The sequence below is a fragment of the Mesoplodon bidens genome, assembly GCF_964165515.1.
Source record: "Mesoplodon bidens genome assembly, chromosome: 1".
Classification (NCBI taxonomy): domain Eukaryota; kingdom Metazoa; phylum Chordata; class Mammalia; order Artiodactyla; family Ziphiidae; genus Mesoplodon; species Mesoplodon bidens.
The window spans coordinates 36,766,847-36,779,845 of NC_138176.1; the positions used below are offsets into that span (position 1 = coordinate 36,766,847).

The 12,999-nt window shown below is 35.0% G+C and overlaps 1 protein-coding gene across 3 annotated transcripts in view; it reads right to left on the reverse strand.

Annotated features, from left to right (window-relative positions):
- PCGF5 (polycomb group ring finger 5) overlaps positions 1–12,999 on the reverse strand; it is a 65,832-nt gene that overhangs the window by 17,040 nt on the left and 35,793 nt on the right. For all 3 annotated transcript variants that reach the window (XM_081251815.1, XM_081251816.1, XM_081251814.1), the window contains exons 7-8: positions 4,905–5,003; positions 2,143–2,232 (exon numbers count right to left, since the gene is read on the reverse strand). In XM_081251815.1, the coding sequence (XP_081107941.1) occupies positions 2,143–2,232; positions 4,905–5,003 (189 nt within the window). The remainder of the gene's footprint in view (positions 1–2,142; positions 2,233–4,904; positions 5,004–12,999) is intronic.

A 12,999-nucleotide genomic window follows, 5' to 3' on the forward strand; every position in this document is an offset into this window, starting at 1 on the left:
ATATGTATAGGTATAGCTGATTCACTTTGTTATACAGCAGAAACTAACACACCACTGTAAAGCAATTATACTCCAATAAAGATGTAAAAAAAAAAAACTAAAACACATAGCTGTGAGAAATTAAAGACGAAAAAAAAAAAAAAAAGAGAGTAGAAGCATGGAGCCCAATTAAGAGACTTTTATAGAAATTCTGGAGAAGAGTGACAGTAGCTTGGACCAGAGTGACAGAAGAGGAGGTGATAAGATGTAACTGGATTCTCATTACTGTATTTTGATGGTAGAGGTCAAAGAATTTGCTAAGGATGGATGAAACTAATCAGGAGTGACTTTAGGGATTTGGGTCTGAGAAACTGGAAAAATGGAACTATTAATCTTGGAACTGCTGAGAATGTGAAGGCTAAGGGAGAAACAGGTTTAGAGGAGGAGAACAAACAAAAAACAGGGTTGTCATGCCAAAAAAATGAAATGGGCTATTACTTTACTGTTGTACTAAGTATAAAATGTGGTATTTTTTCTATTTATTGGTTGTTTTTACCTGAATAAAAGTAAGGTACTTAACCTTTTTTTTGAACCAATTTTTATTAAAATATGCCTTAACCAGGGAATTTAAACTATTCGGAAATGTGTAATCAGAAGCATAACTGTAGTAAAGACTGGTTTCTCTTTATTAATAACAATTTCTATGAATTAGCTCTTTCATGCTTTGACATTAAAATAACTGGCAGTGTGGGAGACCTTTGGGAAGGGATCTGGTGAAGGACAAGTGAGTATCAGTAGATGTCTTGCAGTGGATGATGAGTTACAGCTCTTCAACCTTAAGGCAAACCTATTCATAATGATGATATCAAGCACTAACACATACTGAAGTGTCCAATGGACTATCAAAGAAAGCTAAAATTATACGAATAGTGTGGTATTACTATTATGTGTAATACCACAATATTTAGGCCCCAGCAGGGCCAGGCAAGAGAACTGACTACCTCTGTAATCTGCACTTGGTACCTGAAACATTCTGGTTAGATGGATTAAATGAGAGTGATGTATGTAGAACCATTAAAAATATATAAAATGTCATAGGCAAGTAGTAATTTACCAAATACAAAGACAATTAGAATTAAAAAAAAAGGAGCCTTAGAGAGGTTTCATAAGTTCCTCAAGGCACACAACCTGGTGGCTGGGACTAGAACATAACTTATTCCTCCTGGTCACGAGAACTCAGCCTCGCAAGGAAGGCGTCATCCAAGTGGGATGTGAATAGAAAAAAATTCTGAATTAAGAAGTTACGTGAGTTCTTCTGAACAAGACAGTTCTTCTGAAGAAAAAAAAAAAGCTCCATAGATGTTTACACTCAACATAAGTATGTTTTTGAGCCACTGTAATTATGTGAGGCTGCATTTCTTAATTTTGTGATTTTTTAAATTACTACTGTATTCCTTACTGCTACATATCAGCCTTATAATCCCTAGCCCCTCCAATTTCCCTAATATCAATGTTACATATAACTCAGATAAGATACACTTGAACCTTCTAATTAACCCTAACCAAAGATATAGTTCAAAATACAAACTCCTTTTGGGTTTTTAAAAAAATTTTCCTAGTTTCCTCCTTTTAATCATTTCTCCAATATTGCCTGGGGCCTAAGGCACGGCAATCTAATTCTGGCACCAGAAACCACTGCAAACTCACTTACCCTTCGGTCCGATTTTATACTTTCAATGTAAAGGCGGTACCTGAAAAAAAGATTATCTAGATTCTACCCTATCTGTTTCCTCTACCACAAACAAAAAATATCTTAACCATTAAACATACTAGTCAGGGCAGAACTTAAAAGTCCCCATAATTTACTGGGGTTTAAAAAAATGTAAGTGCTATCTCCTCCGTCTCTAGGTTAGCTGAGTTCTGAACATATTCAAACTGATGTTTTAAACTTACCTTAAATATAACAAAACCACATCTAACACAGATCTCGGCCTTGTACTTGGGACCAACTATCATGGAGTAGCTGAGAAACAAGAGGAACCAGTTTCTTCTTTCCCAAGCTAGTTTTTTTTTTTTTTTTTTAAGTGTCTAAGTAACTGTTAAATTTGAATAACATAATGGTAAAGAACTAAATATACACGTAGGTATATAAAAGCAATTTACGTTTTCGCCTCTTAGTCGCCATCTTGTCATGTAGATGAACTCCATAGTATGATCCTTCCCCATAATTTCACCATTGCACAGCACATCCAACTTTAAAAAGAACAGTTACAGATCCATTAACATAAATAATTCTCAATTCATAAGTGTTTTACACTTTTTTGCCCAAATTTCAAAAAAGGTTCAAATACTTATATCAATATAGAAGTAGTGTCCATTATTTGAGAAGAACACTGGATCTATTAAAAGCACTGCCTCATCTCATAGGTATTAACAATTCAGATATAATTAACATGAATCACTGTCTTGTCCCACATACCTCTATCTCAAGTTCATCACCTAATTTTGAAACGCAATGTGAACTTTCTTAGTCTATGTCTCTGTGCAGCCTTTGAGATTTAGACATGCTTCTGTGATTTCTTACTGAATGAGAAGAAATTGTGGAAACATCATAATTCCTCATGGCACATTTGGCTTATGAATTCATCTCTCATCTGAAGGAGCTGCTTTCCTCCTCTTCATTAGTTTATATTTGCAGCAGAATATGGGTGGATATGGATATATCCATATATATAAATGAATGGATATGGATACATGATTTTGGGGGGCTTCAAGGCATTCAAGCTGACAGAACAATTAGGACCAGGCCACAGGCCTGCGTCTCCCAGGGCTCTCCACCTCTCTGCTCCGCTTAGCTGGTAACCTGCATAATATTTACCAGGCCGTCTTCCCTCCTTGTATGGAACTTCAAAAAAGGGTCATACTTATCAGTGCTCACTTTTGCTCTAGAGCTGCAGCAACCAAACAACCCCTGCTGCCCCCAGTCCTTAGCAAGGCCACAGGAGCTGTGGCTATGATTTACGAATTCAACAAAGCATCATTAAACAAGCATTTATTATAGATCCCTATAAATAAAACATTTTGGTTCTCTAGAGATTAAAAGCAAACTGATAGGATTTAATTTAAAGTGTGGAAAGGAGGAAGAAGAATGGCTTTTAAATAATTCTTGTCTGGCTAGACAGAGACTGGAGTTTTGAACTTGAAGTCTAAAATGAGTATAGTTCCAATTGTACTAGATAAATTATTAGCTAAATTATATTGATTTTTGGATGATTTATGGTGACTTAAATGAACCTCAGAATGTTTTTCAGACACCATTTTATTTTTAAAAGAACAAAGTAGATAGTTTTATTTTCTTTATCTTGCCTGTAAAATAAATTCATAAGCAAAGAGGTAAAGGGACTTACTTAGGATGCAATTCCCAACTAGGTACGCAGCTTCTGTTATTGTCATTTGAAAACCAAACCATCCTGTCCCAGTTACCAGTACTGTTGTAGACACTTCAGCTGTTAGGTATTTCATTAAATCATCCCCTTATATGTGGGGCAGCAAAATAAGGGGCGGAACAGTAAATATTACTAAAAATCATAGGGAAAGTTCTTTGCATTGGGATAGATAAGGAGATGTCAGTGAATTCAGTTTCTCCCCCTTCCATACTTTCTATAGAAAAGTCTATAGAGAAATGTATATAGTAAGTGCCAGTGGTAAGACTGTATGAGAGTAACAGTTCTCTCAGCTCTAACAACTTCCTGAAAACTAGAAAATAACTCAATGAGTCACACTTGAAAGTAAGGAAATAAAACTGCAAGTGGTATTTTGCAAGAAGAGAATAAAGAGCAAAACCAAATTATAAAAACAATTTCATTTTCTATTTCACTGTGTTTATATCTATAAATCTTTTTTTTTTTACTTTTATCAAGTACATATGGCTTTAACATTCACAATTTTTTTCCTTATGTAAAAGTTACTGTATCTGAAAATTTTTTTATAGGACCAAACACATAAGAATTCTTAATCCACAGATTAATTAGTCATCTGCAAGACATTTTAAAATAAGGTCAGGTTCAGAGGTTTCCTCAAAATACAGACTTAATACTTGTCAATGCCTATGTTCAAATCCTGTTTAATTTCTGCTATGACTGTTCATATGAATACTATTGTACATAAGCCTGAAAAACTATTTTTCCTTTGATGTCTCTGTTTATACAGGAAGCTAGCCTCGATCTTTAGTTGTTTTAGATGGTGACTAGAGGAACTCAAAGGGGAGGAAAGGAAATTCATACAAGTTGCAAGACTGCCGTTTGGGCAGGTGAGAAATGGTAGCTGCATCTCCTTGTAAGGGGTAGCCAGAGCTATAGGGTCATAAACATTCTCTAACACTGCACACATTACAAGCTGTACTGTGATCAACATCAGGGCCACTGACTTCTGTAAGAAACTAGTAGACTACATGTATGCAGATGCAGTATGTTGGTTTTACTTAGGTCTAAGCAAATATCATTTTTGCATGTTACAGAACTAAATGAACACTACAAAATCCCTTTGATAAAAAGACAATGTTTTACATTCTGAAAAAGAAGTCTATAAAGAATTCATTAAAATGGATTGAAAGGTCTCAGAGTGAAAAAAAAAGACATACCATAAAGCATGCTGGCATTAAAAAATATATATCCATTTAGCTGGGATATTTATTTCAAGAATACTTAATGTTATTTAAATATCTCCTCTAATTATAAAACGTTAGGTTTATTAGTATCATGTTTTAGTCAGGATGTTAAATTCAAAAACACAAATTACACAAATAGAATATTACATTCCAAAAATTTTTAACATGAAAGTAACCAAAGTTTCCACAAAATTAATTTGTTAGAATTTTACTTCAGATTAGAATTATCAAAATGATCAAGATTAGATTATTAACTTACCTCATAAGAACTTGGAAGTTTTAGTTTTAAACTTAGAAATTTTTTAATAGTTCCCACAGTTACACGTGTAGAACACCGAATGAATTTCTTCATTAAACCCTAAAGGAAATAAAGATTACTAATGAAAATATTTTACCTCGCTTTTAATAACACTACAGGTGTCATTTCCACTATTATTTTGAGTATTTAAGATGTATTCTGAAAATGTTTCAATTTAGAGCTCTTTAGTACTTGTAAGAATGCTCCTAATTCTTGGGTACTTAGATGATATTCTTCAAGAATATCACGTACCATCATGTGTACTAGGAAAATCCTTGCAAACATGCAATCTGCATTCCTCTAAACCTTTTGGTAAAGAATACATCATGAGTTTAATTGAAAATAAAGTCACAAAAAGCATATAAAATATTCTGTCACTTTTGAAAGAATTAGGCACATTAAAAAAAACTGTCAAACATTTTGTCACTTTTGAAAGAATTAGGCACATTAAAAAAAACTGTCAAACATAATTTTTTTTTTTTTTAAAGCAGTGATTTCAAATGGGGCTTTGAGGAGACTTTGGGTTCAACAGAGAGAAGCCAGTTAGGCCACAAGATCCCCACCAACTAGAAGTCGTATAGTATGAACTCTTGGTTGGGGAGAAATATGCCCAGTCAGTGTCTGATGGGCTGTGGCAGTACTTTACTGGAAAAACAATGTTGTATATGCCTTGATTTTTCGCATTTCGTTAGCAGTACTAATTCATTCATTAAGCCTGAACACTACTAAAATATAAGAACCAATCTAGAATGGCCACCCAAAATGAGTCAAAATGAGGTTGTAGACATGATAAACATGAACCAATTTGTGAAACAAAACTATATTCCCAAACCTTAAAAGTTATCAATACTAAAATAAAAATAAAACCCAGCAATTGAATTTTTTAAAGGTATAAAGCGTTACTTCTACTTATGTTTAGGAAATTAGGTCAACAATTTGGAGATATTCTTTAATTCACTAAGTCAAAAAGTAGAACTATCCAGTCAAAATATATTCCTAGCAAAATATATTTCCCAGCCAAGAGCAACAGAAACTAACCTACAAATGACACCTGATCACAATTCAGATGGTAAAGTATCCATTAAAAGAAAACAGAAGTTAAAAGTCACATCTAAAACAAGACGTATTCTACCCATTTCAAATGGGAAGACTGACATTCTAGTCAGCATGAAAACAAAGTGATAGATACACACACAGACGTTCTCTGTTATCTGCTCACATCATCTCAACCTCATCAGGGTTTCCTATCTGTTTTCTTGCTCTAAACAGCTTATAAATAATTGTTAGCATGTTTCATAGGTCCCAGTTAAGTCAGAGGATAATGTGAGGGTACTGGAAGACCCTTTAAGTGTATTCTTATCTGCAAGGAAATCTAATGTTGAAAGAACCTGCAGAAATGACCTGGCGTCATTACTTATAACCTTCTCAAAATTATTAGTAAGTATAGAGATGTCAGAAGAGCAAAGATTTTAAAAAGTAGGCAAAAGCTTATTTCTGGAATTTATAATCCAATAAAGTTTGACATCGATCGCTAACAAAATTCCATCTTGGATTATTTAATAATTGATTTGTAAGTACTTTGGAAATAAAAATATAACAATTATGCATTCTCTCTCTATAAAAATATAAGTACACCAAATTAACCTTGTTGTTTCCTAGCTAGGTGCACTTGGGAACTGCTGTATAGCTCTCTGAAAAGTAGTTGACATATTTTAAGAGGGGCAATGACAATTAAGGGCAATCAGTAGACGATGATAAGGCAGGTGGGGAGAACCTTAAAGAGATGACCCTAAGAGCAGTGCTTCTTCCCTATTTCATTTCATGACACACATAGGAAATAGAAACATTCGTACTACACCCAGGGGGGTTAAAAGGGAGACCCCTGGGGCAGTGGATGTGTAGCCCAGACCCTGCTCTGCTGTCCTGAGGGGATCAACATTTCAGTGCACCTGTATATTTGAAGAAGTAATATATGGAAAAGATTTGGTTTGTGTTTCAAGAATGTTAACTTTCCCTTTCACGGTACAATCCCCTTGCCTTTTAACTGGTCCCTTCTGACTCAGGCCAGAAGAGGAACGGTTCCAAAAAGGCTCCTTTCTGCTTCTAAGGTGGTTACCCTAGAGGCTTTTTTACTCTTTATCCCTTTGTTTTTAGAAGAGTTATAAAGACTAGATCTGAAGTAAGATAGTGATCCATGTCACAAGTTAGATGGGCTTCCAGTTCTAGGATACACTTCAACAAATTCTAGTTCTTGTGATAATGATTATTGAAGTTTTTGTTTTTGTTTTTAAGCCCAAACACCTTACAATGTTTTTTCTCTTGTTTTCAGAATAGTATGGTTAGTATCTCCACCAGCTAACGCAATTGTCGAGCTTGACTTTTTTTGACTTCTAAAAAAATTGAAATATAATTCAAACACTAAAGAAGTCACCATTTAAAGCATACAATTCAGTAGTTTTTAGTATACTCGTGAGGCTATGCACCCACTACCACTATTTGGTTCCGGGACATTTTCATCACCCCCCAAAGAAACTCCACACCCACTAGCAGTCACTACTCATTCTTCCCTGTCAACTGCTCATCTAACCTTCTGTGTGTATGGAACTGCCTATTCTGGACATCTCATATAAATGGAATCATACAATATGTGTTTGGCTTCTTTCACTTAGCATAATGTTTTCAAGGTTCATTCATGTTGTACATGTTGTAGCATGTATCAGTATTTAATTCCAGTTTATAGCTGACTAATATTCCAATGGGTAGATTTATCACATTTTATCTATTCGTAAGTTGATGGACATCTGGGCTGTTTTCACTGTTTGGCTATTACGAATAATGTTGTTATGAACATTCATGTACAAGATTTTGTGTGAACATATGTTTTCAATTCTCTTGAGCATGTATTCAGGAGTGGAAATGTTGGGTCATATGGTAACTCTGTTAAACTTTTTGAGAAACTGCCAACCTTTTCAACAGCAGCTGCAGCACTTCACCTTCCCATCAGTAATGTATAAGGGTTCCTTCCAATTACTCCACATTCTACCTATTCCTTTTTTAAAAATTATAGCCATCCTAGTGGATGTGAAGTGGTACCTCATGGTGATTTTTATTAACATAGCCCTAATGACTAATGATGTGTAGCATCTTTTAATGTGCTTATTGGCTATCAGACATTTCTCCAGGGAAAATATACAATTCAAATCTCTTGCCCACTTAAAAAAAATTATCTTTTTGTTGTTGACTTGTAAAAGCAGTTTACACATTCTGGATACAAAGGCTTATCATGCATGTGATTTGCAAATACTTTCTCCCATTCTGCAGGTTGTCCTTTCACTTTCTTGATAGTGTTCTTTGATGTACAAAAGTTTTAAATTTTGATAGTCTAATTTATCTTTCTTTTGATGCTTGTCCTGATGGTGTCACTTCTAAGAATCCACTGCAACATCCAAGGTCATGAAAATGTATCCCTATGTTTTCTTCTAAGAGTTTTATAGTTTCAGCTGTTACATTTAGGTATTTGATCCGTTGTGAATTAACTTTTGTACATAGCATGAGGTAGGGATTCGAGTTCATTTTTTACATGTGTATATTCAGTTCTTCTAGCATCACTGTTTGAAAGATTATTCTTTTTCCTTGAATTAACTTTGCCCCGTGTCAAAAATAAACTCATCATAGATATATGGATTTATTTCTGACTCTCAATTCTGTTTCACTCATTTATATGTCTATGCTTATGCCAGTATCACACTGTCTTGATTACTAGAGCTTTGAAGCAGGTTTTGAAATTGTCCTTCAATGTTTTTGTTCTTTAGAGTGTTTTTGACTATTCCAAGTCCCATAAAAGGCAGTTAGAATTTTGGTTAGAATTTTCATTGAATATGAAGAGCAATTTGGGTAGGACTGCCATCTTAGTAATATTAAGTAAGTCTTCTAATTCAGAAACATGGGATGCCCTCCCATCTATTGAGGCCTTCTTAAATTCTTTTGCTGTATTGTAGTTTTCAGTACACAAATCTTACACCTTTTTTGGTTAAACGTATTCCTCCTAAGTATTTTATTCTTTCTGATGCTACTGTAAAATGAAATCATTTTTAACTTTCATTTTTGGATTGTACATTCCCCATTTATTCCTAGTTCTTGTATCCTGTAACCTTGCTAAGCTTGTTTTTTAGCTAACATACTTTTTCTGTGGACTCCTAAGGATTTTCTATATACAAGACCATACCATGTGCCAACAGAAATAGTTTTACTTCTTTTTTGTCTGGGTGATTTTAGTTTCTTTTTCTTGTCTAATAACTCTAGCTAGAAACTCTAGCACAATATTGAATAGAAGTGGTGAAAGCAGACATCCTTGTCTTATTCCTGATTGAAGGGGAAAAGCTTTCAACATTAACTATGATGATAGCTGTGGGTTTTTTGTAGATACCTTTTTCAGGTTGAGGCAGTTCCCTTCTAGTCATAATCTGTTGAGTGTTTTTACCAAGAAAGAGTACTGGATTTTGTCAAATGCTTTCTCTTCATCTACTGAAATGATTATGTAGTTTTCACACCTTTATTCTAGTAATATGGTATGTCACCATTGAACCAACCTTGGTCATGATGTACAATCCTTTCCACATGTTGCTGGATTCAGCTGGCTAGTATTTTGTTGATTTTTGCATCTGTATTCATGAAGAAAACTGGTCATAATTTTCCCTTCTTCTAAAGTTTTTTTTGCAATTTTAATTGTGGTAAAAAACACAGAACACAAAACTTACCGTCTTAACTGTTTTTAAGTGTATACTTGGCAGTGTTGTGTATATTGACACTGTTGTGAAACAGATCTTCAGAATTTTTTCACTGGGACAAACTGAAAACCTTACACTAACAACTCCTTTTTCCCCCCTCCTCCCAGCCCCAGTAACCACCATAATACTGTCTGTTTTTATGTACTTGAATAGATACCTCAAGTGGAATCACATAGTATCTTCTTGTGATTGGCTTATTTCACATGGCATAATGTCCTCAAGTTCATCCATGTTGTAGGACATGACAGGATTTCCTTCCTTTTAAAGGCTGAATGATTAAAAGCTGTAGCCACCGTATACACCACGTTTTGTTATCTGTTGATGGATATGTGGAATGCTTCCACCTCCTTGGCTATTGTGAATAGTGCATCTATGAACATGGGTGTCCAGACTCTGCTTTCAATTCTTTTGCATATATACCCAGAAGTGAGACTGCTGGATCATAAGGTAATTCTGTTTAATTTTCGAAGGAATCGCCACATTGTTTTCCATAGGGGTTGCACAATTTACAATTTCACCAGTAGTGCACAAAGGTTCCCATGTCTCTATGTCCTTACTGACCCTTCCTATTTTCTGTTTTGTTTTTCATAGTAGCCATCCTAAAGGGTGATATGTTATTGTGGTTTTGGTTTTCATTTCTCTGATAACCAGTGATGTTGACTGAGCATCTTTTCATATGCCTGTTGGCCATTTGTATATCACCTTTGGAGAAATGTCTATTTAACCCCTTTGCCCAATTCTTAATTGGATTATTTATTTTTGTTGTTGAGTTTCACAGTTCTTTATATATTCTGGATATTAACCCCTAAAGTTATACAAATGCTGGAGAGGGTGTGGAGAAAAGGCAACCCTCTTGCATTGTTGGGGGGGAATGTAAATTGATACAGCCACTATGGAGAACATTATGGAGGTTCCTTAAAAAACTAAAAATAGAATTACCATGTGACCCTCAATCCCACTACTGGGCATACACCCAGAGAAAACCATAATTCAAAAAGACACATGGGGCTTCCCTGGTGGCGCAGTGGTTGGGAGTCCGCCTGCCGATGCAGCAGACGCGGGTTCATGCCCCGGTCCGGGAGGATCCCACATGCCGTGGAGCGGCTGGGCCCGTGAGCCATGGCTGCTGGGCCTGCGCGTCCGGAGCCTGTGCTCCGCAATGGGAGAGGCCGCAAGAGTGAGAGGCCTGCGTACCGCAAAAAAAAAAAAAAAAAAAGACACATGCACCCCAATGTTCATTGCAGCACTATTTACAATAGCCAGGTCATGGAAGCAACCTAAATACCCACTGACAGATGAATAGATAAAGAAGATGTGGTACATATATGCAATGGAATATTACTCAGCCATAAAAAGGAACGAAATTGGGTCATTTGTAGAGAAAGAGAAAAACAAATATCGTATATTACCACATATATGTGGAATCTAGAAAATGGTACAGATGAACTGGTTTGCAAGGCAGAAATAGAGACACAGATGTAGAGAACAAACATATGGACACCAAGGGGGGAAAGTGGCAGGGGGGTTGTTGTTGTTGGTGGGATGAATTGGGAGACTGGGATTGACATGCATAGGCTAATATGTATAAACTAGATAACTAATAAGAACCTGCTGTATAAGAAAAATAAAATTTTAAAAAAAGGAAGTCTAAAGAAAACAAAACAAAAAACCCCCTAAAGTTATGATTTGCAAATATTTTCTCCCATTTTGTAGGTTGCCTTTTCACTCTCTTGATTGTGTCTTTTGATGCACAGAAGTTGTGATGTCTTTGGTTTTGGTATCAGGGTAATAATTGGCCTACACAATGAGTTGGGAAGTATTCCTCTTCTATCTTTTGGAAGAGTTTATGAAAGACTGGTGTTAATTCTTACTTAAACATTTGGGATTTGCTTTGTGGGAACATTTTTCTTTTAAATTACTAATTTCATCTCTTTGCTTGTTATAGGTCTTCAGATTTTAATACTTCTTCTTGAGTCAGTTTTGGTAGTTTGTGTTTTTCTAGGAATTTTCCATTTCATCTAGGTTATCTAATTTGTTGGCATACTATTTTTCATAGCATTCCCTTATAATCCTTTCTATTTCTGTAAGGTTGCTAGTAATATCCCTTCTTTCATTCCTGATCTTAGTAAGTTGAGTCCTCTTTCTTTCTTTGTCTAGTAAAAGATTTGCCGATTTTCATCTCAAAGAACAAATATTTGGTTTCATTAACTTTCTTTGCTGCTTTTCTATTCTCTTTCATTTTTCCCCAATCAAATCTTTTTATTAATTGCTTTCTTCTGCTTCCTTTTAGTTTTTCCTTTTTCTAGTTTCTTAAGATAGAAGACTAGGTTATTAATCTGAGATCTTCCTTCTGTTTTAATGTAGGTGTTCATAAGTATAAATTTCCCTCTAAACACTGCTTTCGCCACATCCCACTAGTTTTGGCATGTTGTGCTTTCATTTTCATTCATCTCAAAGGATTTTCTAATTTCCTTTGTGATTTCTTCTTTCACACACTGTTTATTTAGGAGTCTGTTGCTTAATTTCCACACACTTGTGAATTTTGACAAATTTCCTCCTGTTATTGATTTCTAATTTCATTCCATTGTGGTTGGACAATAGACTTTGTATGATTTCAATCCTTTTAAGTTTATTGAAACTTCTGTAGCCTAACATAAGGTCTATCCTGAAGAATGTTCTATATGAGCTTGAAAAGAATGTGTATCCTGCTGTTGTTGGGTACAGCAGTCTAGAGATGTCTATTAGGTCTAGCTAGTTTTGGTGCTGTTCAAATCTTCTATCTCCTTATTGACCTTTTTTTCTAGTTGTTCTATCCATTATTAAAAGTGTGGTATTGAAGTCCATTACTGAAAGTGGTATTATTGTTGAATTGTCTATTTTTCCCTTCAATTCCGTCAGTTTTTGCTTCATATATTTTGGGGCTCTGTTGTTAGGTGCATTTATATTTATAACTGCTATATTTCTTTGATGGATTAACACTTTTATCATTATAAAATGTCCTTCTTTGTTTCTGATCATTTTTGTCTGAAAATCTATTGCCACTCCTGATCTTTTGGTTACTGTTTGCATGGTATTTCTTTTTCCATTCCCCTACTTTCAACCCATTTGTGTCTTTGAATCGAAGCTATGTCTCTTGCAGACAACATAGAGTTGTATCATGTATTTTTAATGCAGTCTGCCAATACTTGCCTTTAACTGGAGAGTTTAATCCATTTCCAGATAATTACTGTTAGGGTAGGATTTATATCTGCCATTTAAAAAATTTGTTT